General features: G+C 41.7%; 1 protein-coding gene across 1 annotated transcript; it reads left to right on the top strand.

The window, feature by feature from the left end:
• Positions 1-4700: 4700 nt before the first annotated feature.
• On the top strand, positions 4701-7806 carry LOC117964400 (protein BTG2-like). The gene is made up of 2 exons (XM_059004769.1): positions 4701-5150; positions 5846-7806. The coding sequence occupies exons 1-2, from the start codon at positions 5000-5002 to the stop codon at positions 6205-6207; spliced, it is 513 nt and encodes a 170-aa protein (XP_058860752.1). The 5' UTR covers positions 4701-4999; the 3' UTR covers positions 6208-7806.
• Positions 7807-11073: the final 3267 nt, after the last annotated feature.

Raw genomic sequence — 11073 nt, forward strand, 5'->3', positions numbered from 1 at the left:
ATATATATATATATGAATTAAGATAATATTGGTAGGCCTACTACAAAAGCACTAATGGTTTCCAAAACACAAAAGAAAAAAAAATAATACAAAAAATGGACAAGCCTGCCCTGCAGCAAAATGCATTTAACAAAGCAATGCATCTTGAGATTATGCAGCTTTTCAAAGTCGTTGTGTGTTTTGTGATTTGCCTAGGCTAAGGGCTCACAGCTAGTCCCGAGTTTAATCAATAAAGGTGTGGTACTATTCCCTCCTGAGGGTTTACTTCCCGCTTCAGCGTCTTTGTTCCCGCTGCGAGGATGAAAGCGAGCGCCCCGGAGGACTGATAGACCTGGATAGACTTGGATTGCTCTGAACCCCAATTTCCTTCGACCCCTCGTCTAGTAAATGGGTCTTTTTTCACCTCTAGTTAACACCTCAGCCATGCGTGTTATTAAACGACTCTGCGTAAATCGTGGCCTCGGCGCTTTCCGAACTAAAACCAACATTCATAAACGTGTTTATAAAACGAGCAAATAGTCTGACAGCGCGACGCCCATTTTATTACCCGCCGCGTTTATATTCCCAACACCTTGATAAGTTTTTTTACACACACTGCCGTTTGTTTTGTAGGGTCATAATTCTCTATTGTTGTGAGACAGTCACTTTTTAAACGTGCAAGTGTAGTTTCAGAGAGGCCTGGTTTTTCTCAGGTTAAATAGTTGGCGGTATTCCTGGTAAATACTAATTTACTCTGAATCAACGGGGAACAGTATGTCATAAAACAAGACGAGAAGATGAAAACGTTCATGGTATAACTTTGCTTGAGTTACTATTTCGAGTGATTCTGACTACAAATGTGTATTCACTGTTCATTTCTCCAAATATGGCTATTCCTGTGACGCTAGCAGCAATGTTTACTTTGCAACCCGGGGGGGGGGGGTTGCCATGGTTTTTTTTATATCCGGCTTGAAACCCCGCCCGTCTTCACGAATCCCTATCCAATCAGCTCAGAGGGGCGTGACAGTTCTGACGCGTTCTACAGTCTCCCGGTGGAAAACAACCCGAAGTGAGACGAGTGGTGACGTGCGGGACGAGCTCAGTCGGCCGCTACGTCAGCAGCGGAGCGCATTCCATTGAGGCTACGCAACATGCTGTAAGCGATGCTGTGAGTGGAGTGGATAGATCTGTCTTTACTGCTTCTGATGATACCAGTACATAGCCGGTCCGTTTAAAGAGCACTCGGGACTGGGAAATTGCCAGTTCCAGTTCACGTTAAAACAAGATCATTCGTTAACATCACGTCCAAAACAATGACATCATTTTACTAACACAAGAACAATACAAATTGCTGACGAAATGCAACTTCCAAGCACCACGTCACTGCCTTCAACGGGAGATATTCCTGTACACGCATTTAATGTATTTTACAGTACTGTAAAATACAAACAACAACAAAAAAAAACCTTAAGAAATGTTTTTAACTCGTTCTCATTTTAAAATTGTATTTATTTAATACATTTTACATGACAACTGAATGCAGTAAAAAAAACACAAAAGCGTTCGTCTACTACTGTAAGTAAATACGTTTATTTATTTATATAGCGCCTTTCATGCTACAGGGGCCTCAAAGCGCTTTACAAGGCAATACAAACATAGGTTACAATACCACGACTGTAGGTATAAACACTGACACGATTTGGCCAGTGACTGATAAAGGTGTATGTAATGAATGTATCCCCCCCTCCTTCAAAATGTATCCATTATATTGAATAACCTCCAGCACTGAATATGAGCTCTTATTGCGCAGCATCCAAAGCGAACGGGCGTCTCGTTACATACACGATATGTTATTGATAGCGCTGACTTTCTCCCTGAAGTTTCTAATTTGAATTCCCTGGACCCTGACTGTGTAGTTTAACCCATTGTGTGACGTTCATTTGCAGCAGTTCTAACCGGCATCGACCTGTTATTTACATTTTCTCTTTGTAGTATTATGATAACTTACTCTGATTCCGTTAACCGCAAAAGTCTAATTTGGTATTTAATGGGTTAAAGGCGTTGTGCCCTGTGCGAGGTTTAAACAAACGTTCAGTATTTAAAAAGGCTGTTTCCTTGTAAGCAAGCGCTGAGAATATCAAGTGCAGGTGTTTCCTGTGTCGCCCTGCTATAAGAAGGTTTGAATAAGCCTTTCATAAACTTGAAACCCGTGCAATCTGAGCCTGTATGTGGCTCAGAAACTGTTGCAAGCAGCTTGTGCCCTTTCAGCGAAAAACAACATGTGGGGGAATGTAAACAAACAGGACAGCCAACAACACTGATGAAAGAACATACAGCGTTGAATCGTTTACACAAGCCTTTGATACCGGGAGACTTCAGGACAAAGAACGACATTTTATAATATAATGACAAGGGGGTTGGGTCATTGTCATAAGCAAGATTATTTAACAGAGGGGTTGTCTCAACCTGGCTTTATTTTTTTTAATTTAGAAGGTTTAAAATGTTTTTTTTAATGCGGTTTGTAACCTCCTACGGTTTGTATTTAGTGTACATAACATATTAGATAACAAATATAATGACCTAACAAAGGCATCTATTTCAATAATAAAACATAATGAAAGAAACTTGGATGGGTCAGTTCAGTTTTTAATGTTCACTGTTAGCAAGTCCTTTTCGACTTGATGTTATAAAACACACCTTATAAATAACTGGAATGCAACGTTCATAAACAGCTTTGTTATTCATCCTAGATCGAGGCGGAATTGCACTGTTGAGAGATCATGATGGGATTGCTTTTCAAACCTGCCAAAGCGCCAGACAGAATCTGTCATCTAGCTTCTAATCTGAATTTGCAGACACTTTAAATGCAATAGGTAGCCTTGATTGCGGCCCTATATTTACAACATTGATCCCTGAGCTTGCACCTTTGTTTGGATCCTGAAAAACAAAACTGTTCATGTTTCAAAACTGTTCAAGCAGACAGAAGCTTTTACAAGAATTATTTAGAGGGGAAAAAAACAACAACACGGGGCTAAATAAGTGATTGAAAATGACACCGGATATTATACGTACAGTAATATAAACTCGGATCACAGCAAATAGATTTTTTTTCCTTTTACAGACGCCTGTGACGTCAGGTTTTCCTGTGCTCTCATCTCAAACCACTGCACTTTGTCATTGTTTTAATGTCAGGATGTCCGCCTCAACCCCTCTTCATAATAGGGTATAGATGTATATGAATTAATGATACATTTATAATACAATTATAGAAACAGTAGCCTTCACAGGACACAAAAACGGCCATTAACACAGAACCGTGATTCGATTAGCATTCAACACTGCTAAATTTAGACACGCTAACAGAAACTTTGTCGAGAAACAACACCTGCAAAACTACATACAACTTTTCAATGACTTTCCCAATGTTTTTAACGTGAATTAAAAATGATTGTTGTGATTAGAATCATACAAACGGCTAATATCTAAACTGTGTGTGGAAATGGTACAATAAATAAATAAATAAAACACACACACAGCAAAAAAAAAATGTTGGGGTGTCGTGCCTTTGAAGCATTAAGGCCATGATAAAGATCTACTCATGAGCTATCACCCAGACAGCCCTCTCGTGAGTGATAAGCTAACAATAGCCATCAATCTAGGTTCTGTCTGTATGTGGGGGGGGGGGGGGGGGGGGGGGACAACACCAATTTTGCAAACACAGTTCCAGCCCCCCCAGTGTGTATTCTGGGGTAACAAGAATCTATGACTGAAAAAACAATGACGAAGTGGAAGGCATGTAGTCTGGGCTTTCAAATGTGTAAGACTTTGCGGGGACAACCTTTTTAACTTAAAGCAAGTGAAATAAATACACACGCTCACTATAACATCACAATCGCGTGGCTTTTACTTACTTTGTACCCCACAAGTACGTCAAGTAGTGATATATTCAGGATTGTATTTACACACGAAACAAAACCGCGTTCCTCGTGTACAAGGTATATGCGCTTCGTGGCAGAAAGGCACCTTTTGGGCATCAGTTGTTAGATACAATGTTTTGCTTGATTAACAAAGACTCGAGGTTTCCGGAGGCTTGTGGGATTTTGTATTTCCTTGGAAGGTAACACCATCAAAGGTCCCAAATTTAACTCTCCCTACGTGTAACTGAAATTAAACGTTACTAATTAAATACATTAAGCGCATATAAACTAAAGATTTGCAAGCTAGTACAGATTAGGAGAAGGCGAAATGTTTTTATTTATTCGTTGTCTGTGGGATAGCTTTTTATAAACTAAAAACGGACAGGGGACGCAGTTAATTTGTGGTACTGTTTTAATCGTAGGCGTACGGCGGTGTTGTCATTACATTGTGTTTGGTAATCTTTCTCATCGACCGCTATAATGTTTTAAACTCCCGTTTCACCTTTTGTGTGTGTGTGTGTGTGTCTGAAAATACAAAACCGGAATACGAAATCTTAACCGAATGAAGAACAGAAATTCCCAGCACAGGCGTCACAGCGAGCACAGAGGCATGACGTCAATCTCTCCAGTTGGCAGGCTATTTGCATATACCCGCCCCCTCCCGTAGAGCGGTTATGTTCGTGACCACGCCTTTTCCCGTGCTAGGACCCAATTACATGGTCGATAGCGGGCAGTCACAGCGCTATTGGTAATTTGAGATTGTCAATCAGAGTGGATCTGAGGCTATAAAAGGCGAGCGCAGCGTCTCTTTTATTTTACTTGCCTTACGCTGTAGTCTGTACGTTTAGTGGCAGGATTTATTTTATTTTTTGTTTGTTTTTTTTAAATTTATTTTTTTGGTAGGGTTTTGTAAACTTAAACAACGAAACCTAAATAGCACTTTAGAAAAAAAAAAAAATATTGAACAAGTTCGCATAAAGAAACGACAGTTTCCTAAACAAAGGTAATAGCTATATTTTTAGGAGCTCGTTTTTCCTCTTCCCCGGGACGACGTATTTAATCATCCCTGTACGTGTCGAGGGCGTGAAGAAACGACGTTTAAAATGGATCCCCAGTGTTTTAACGGCAAGGCGGAAATGGAGCCCGAAACCACAGCCGCCGCCGGGTTCATCGCCAGCCTGTTAAGAACCAGAGGCTTCCTGACGGAGCTGCAGCTCCAGAAATTCAGCAAGTCTCTCCAGGAGGCGTTAGCCGGTAAGAAAGAAGCTGCATTTATAACAGAGACGAGAAATAGCGATGTGAAGACGGGAGGGGGGGAGCGAAGGAGACCTTTATCAAGCGAATGACTTAACCCACTGCACGACTAGGCCACGTTTGTTTATTTATTAATGTATTTATTTATTGTATGTCACTTTATTGTACATGTACAGTGTAGTGGTGCTCTAGAAAGTTGTATTTGAGGGTAACTTATTACATTACTTTAGTTAAGTAACTACAAACCCGAGCGAAGTTTTCCCTTTGTTCCGCCATGTTGCGTTTTGCTCGTGGTGGCTGTCCTAGGATTTCACTTCCGTACTTACATTGGAAATATGTTTTATTGATAGCTTTAAAAAAAAAAAAACAGTTAGTAACTTAACAGTCGATATGAGTCTTTAATATTTGGCAGTTTCCTCCTTGCTTAGAGCAACAAGTGATTAATCGCGGTCGTGTGGATTACGTGTCAGTACGCTTCTTTACACTTAGTATTTGGCAGACACCTCTTTATCCAAGGCGACTTCCACGTATGCTAAATAATGGATTGGGTGTATGGGGCATTGAAGTATATCAACATTTATTTAAGCAAATTTCATTTTCTTTTTGTGCAGCTGCGGAGTCAGCTGCCTTAGTGTCAGAAAAATCCTACTGTTAGTAACATCATTATTTTCCCCCATTTTTTTCATTTTTTTTAGATCACTACAAACAGCACTGGTTCCCAGACAGACCCCAGAAGGGTTCGGGCTACCGCTGCATCAGGATTAACCACGAAATGGATCCGCTCATCGGCAAATCCGCCAGCCGGATCGGGCTGAGCAGCCAGCAGCTGTTTCATCTCCTCCCGAAGGAGCTGACCCTGTGGATCGACCCCTTCGAGGTGTCCTACCGCATCGGCGAGGACGGATCCACCTGCGTTCTGTACGAGACCGAGGCGCCAGCTGCCTCCGCCAGCAGCAGCAACGCCAGCGCTTATAACCCCATGCTGATGTGCAAACAGCAGCTCCTTATGGGCCGTAGGAGCCCACCTAAAAACTACCTGATGACCGTCTCTAGCTAGAGCTTCCCCGGGTTGTGTTAGTTTAATCAGACAGGCAATTCGTGCACCAGCGAGGGAGGAGTGGGGGTAAATCTATCGATTTAACTTAGCAGCTACCTTTTTCCTTTTTGATTTTTATTTCTTTTGAGACATGAAAGAATTAGGGGATGGTCCTGTATCTCTTCTGTTTCTGCAGCTTATCTATAAGGTGTTTGTACTGTTCCACCTGTTGGTGGGTTGGCTAAATTGAACACAACAAAGGAAACCGAACCAGCACATACACAAGCCAACTATGGAGGGTGTTTAACAGAGAAGGGGGGAGGGGGGGGTCTGGTTATTCCATTTAGAGACGCTGAAATGTAGTTTCTTGAACTTTTCTTTTTTAAAAGGGTTACTCTGACAGTAGCCTGCACTCTTGCACTGCCAAGGCGTTTGGTGTTTTGTTTTTTTTATTAATATTTGGTATGTTCTCAATTTAGCAAACGCTGAAACTAGCCTTCTGTATTATATAAAGTTTTTAACACTGCAAAGTAAATCTTCCTGGGCTGGGAGGGATTGAACTAGTGGCTCAAGCCTGAAATGGAGAGTGTTTAGATTCCTTGGTTGAAACCTCTCTATATAGAAAGGTGCAATAAAAATAAAAAAAACAACATGCAGAACTCAAACACATGGACTGTGGATATTGCAGCAGCTCAGGTTTTTAATTGTAAAATCTCAAGTATAATTTGTACGTGCCATATCTGTCACACGGAGTACAGTTGCTGTGTAAACCAAAAAAGTACAGTTTAAGTGCAATTAATGATCCAAAGTTTTTAAATATGTAACCTGGCCCATAATTCTAGTTTACAGTAGTAAGGTCAACAAACAGCAGACTGGTTCTAAATGCCTGTTTGCCTTGCTGCCTAAATGACTTAATTTTTTTTCCCATCCCCCTCTTTAAGAGCTGTAAAGTATTGCTGCAAGTAAGCCACAGTTGTTGGAATTTTGCTGCATGTAACTTTTTTTTTATAACGTTTTGCTGGTTATCAAGAGAAGGTTTTGTGCAATAGAACTTGATGACCCACTCAAACAATCCTCTGCACTATTTCTAGCACACAAAGCATCCCTTTTATTTCTTTCTGTGTTTTAAAGGGTAGTATTAACAGCTTGCTATCCAGCAAAAGTGGAAAATGTATACTGTGAACATGAACTGTGTTGTTTCAACAACTCTATTAAATGTCCATCTTCCCAAAGGGGGGGGGGGTTTGAAACTGGATTGCAGATCAGATTGTTGGACACGTATGGAATTCCCTGTTTTTTTTAAAGTGTTCATTGCCTGTTTGAATAAGCTGTGAGGTTGTAGTTTTATTGTAAATTGATTAGCATCAAACTGACACATTGTATCCTATTGCTGGAGTGTAATAATAATAATGATGTAGTATTTCTTTCTTTCCAAATGGGCTGTTGAGCAGCCTAATCTGTTTACTGTTGTGGATTGTAAAGGTTGGAAGATGAACCTGCCTCAGCCAATGTACATTTCTTGTTTATGGATTGTGTACATATATATTGATAAAGATGTACAGTTTTGTACTTTTACGCAAAAAAGTCATTAAGATAATAAACAAATTAAGAAAAAAAAAACCTTGAGCCTTGCATGTTTCCTTTTACTGCGAATTTTGCAATAAATGCAGGTGCTGCACTAAAGAACTCTGTTGTGCAGATTGTAGGTATTTGGGGGTGGGTGAGCTATGTAGAACTCCTGTTGATTAAACTGGGTCTAACAGTACACAGAATGCACAGCATGGGTGGGGCTCATGGGACTCGTATGTAACAAGAGTCTTCAATTAACACTTCATTTTGGGTTTGTGATTTTTCAAGCAACAGGAACAGTTCTAATTCTAAACTAGTTGCTACACTTTTTTCCCTTTAACTGGCTGATTTCAATAAAGCTTTTCAGTTCCCCAGTCTTGTACCAGTGTACAGTTTGCAGGGATTTCTTTAGCTTTTTTTCCCCATTGTTTAACAGTGCCCTTTGACTGGAGTGAAAGCCTGGTAAACGTGGTCCATCGTGTTCCAGTTTCCTCTGTCTTGAGACTATTGTGTGAGTGTTCTGTCATGCATACACGGTTTCCACATCCCAGCATTGTTTTCCCAATCACTGTTTAATACTGCTTTCCAGTAAAGAGAACAATAATTGCCCCTAAAAGACTTCAAAAATAAAACCTGGGAAATAACTTGTGGCGTGGTTGCTAGTTGACTTCCTCTCTCATATTGCAGAGGGGGGGGGACCCAGACTCCAATTACAGCATCAGCGAAACAAACTATCCAGGCAGGCATTTGAACAGGACTGTCTCAATACACAGAGAGAGACATTGACAGCTCTGCTTTGCAGTGAAACTTTTGTCTTGGCTGTCTAGCGTTTAGTTTTACCAACTCGGTCGTGTGATTGAGTTTTTAAAGGTGTCTGGTTGTTTTGCAGTTAGGGAGTGGAGAGGACTGACAGATGCAAGGTGACCAGGCTCCAAGGTGTTTGAATTATGGTGTCTGACCACTCCTCTGATTCTTCATGGGTGTGGAGGTGGAAACCAACAAACCCTGTGCTCCAGAGAGTCTTCAAGTCGTTCATTTAGATGGTTGTGTAACCCCCTGCCACACTCCCATCCACGTTGAGATCCTGCCGTTTAAACGCAGTGATCGCACCCTTTCTGTACGTTTCTATACCACCCTGATGTAAAAGGTCTGTAGAGAGTGTTTCGGAGTGGACAGTACAGAAGCAAAAAAAACTGCAACTTTTCTGAACAAAAAAGATGTCTACGCCTTCTTTTGGGTTTTCTGTGAACGGCCGCTATACCTGTAGTAGTCCTAGCAGCACAAATCTGCCGGTCTTCGTGAATGCAAGAGAAGTCATGTTTAAAGCAAGGAGTGTGGGGAAGAAACAATGTGAAGTGACTCCTATTAACCCCAGGTGAACACGTACGGTTAAACTGCAGAGGGGACAGGATTAATACTCTTTGTGTGTTGAAACTCATTCAGAGTGTGTCAGTGTCTCAACCCTGCCCTGAGGGGAGGAGGGTTAGTCATAGTAAAACCCAGCTTTATGCATTAAACTCAGTACCATCCCAAAGGATACAGTCCTGAGAGGGCTGTCTCGTTTATTGTTAGAAAGAAGTCTGAGTTGATGATTTGTGATGGCTGTTACAGTCATGTGTTGACCATCGGTACAGCTGATAACAGGATTAACTCTTTCACCTCCCTGTCTCTTTCACTACCTGACCGCCAGTCTGGGAAGGGCGGACTCCTGTGTTATTTCCTAAGCGCTGCTGGGATCAGCACTGGGGTTCATCCTGTAGGAACAACACAGACTGAACAATGGAGCAGAGAGGGACTGCAAAGCAAACCCTGCACTGTGTGTGTGTGTGTGTGAATATATTTTAGAGCAGATTGCTGGGAGGAAAAACACAGCTTGACATGATCAGCCATGCATTTTGGGCTGGAAAGCCCCACAGCAATTGTAGTTGTTTCTTATTCTCCTTGGAGTTTCCCAGCTTGCTTTCCTCGTGTTTCCCTGCTCCCGAGTGACGTGGAATCTGTCTTGTGTCCCATATTTCCTGTCTGGTTCGTACCTCCAGCTTTTTCAAATGGTGAACGCAAGCTGTGCTATTGTTGACACGTTCTGGTTTGGCGACTGCATCAATCATTTTCAGATACCCTTGACGAATACAGTAGTGTACAGGCTGGCAGTGCGCAAGCTGTTTTGAAATACATTTCCTTGCATGGATGTTTGCATGTTTACAGGTTTGTTTCTAAGAAAGCGTGTGACTCTGCTGAACAGCGGTTTGTAAGATTGATTTTCTGTAGCGGTGGGGAAACGGAACACGCACGACTGCACCCCAAAACACCAGCCGACTATCATCAGAGCTGTGAGGATTTCAAGGGAACATTGATTAGGGAAACATCTTTGCTATATCTGCCTATATAAAATAAACTCCTACAGCACCTACATTACACTGCACTGCATACTATAGTATATTATAAGAAACTAGGTATGTTTTTTTGGATGGCACTGTTGTGTTTTTATATGTGGGTAAACATCCTTAAAGCAAACCAGCAAGCAAAGGACTATAATATATTGACAGCACACCTGAAGATCAGTTCTAATCATGCTAATGCTATCCAGAGGAGCGAGGTTAATGTCTTCTGTAGATACCTGGCACACCATCAGAGCAAGGTGGCCATTGACAAAGAGGAGAACATAGAGATATCACAGACAGAGATTAAGGGGTTAATCATTGATTTTCCTCTCTCTCTCTCTCTCTCTCTCTCTCTCTCTCTCTCTCTCTCTCTCTCTCTCAATGCTCTGAACTAGGCCTCGGTACACAGCTATCATTCGCTCTTTTTGAAAGAGAGTGTCATCGCTGACTGCTGGTGATGTTTCCTCGGCTCGGAGGTTTGGCAGACCTGCCCGTTTTCCAGAGCTCTGCTCCAGACACTTGTGATGAGCGAGGGTGCTGTGGATTGACCTCAGTGTAGAAGCAGCAGCAGCAGCAGCAGCACCACACTGTGTATCAAGACACACGTTAAACAGGTCTGGGAGTTTGGAACAAGTTAATAGCAGGCTGACAAGGAACCGGTTTTCCCGAGCATTGTCACAGTGTTGAAAGTGTGTTGCAATGTTATTAGCTGGCAAGGAAGTTAATGATTCATAATGAGTTCAATAAGGCTTTGGTAACCTTTACATTGCCTATGCATTGCATATCAGTCTAGACTGAGCCAGGTCACTTATTCAGGTAATAAAACGTTACAGGAGCCTCGCATTCCCCTGATAGCACGGACAGGCTTCTTCTCATTGGGTAACACATTTAGCTCAAGCTAAAAAAACAAACAAACCCTAAAGTAGAATATCAAACA

Source organism: Acipenser ruthenus, chromosome 30 (assembly GCF_902713425.1).
Source record: "Acipenser ruthenus chromosome 30, fAciRut3.2 maternal haplotype, whole genome shotgun sequence".
NCBI classification, from domain to species: Eukaryota; Metazoa; Chordata; class Actinopteri; order Acipenseriformes; family Acipenseridae; genus Acipenser; species Acipenser ruthenus.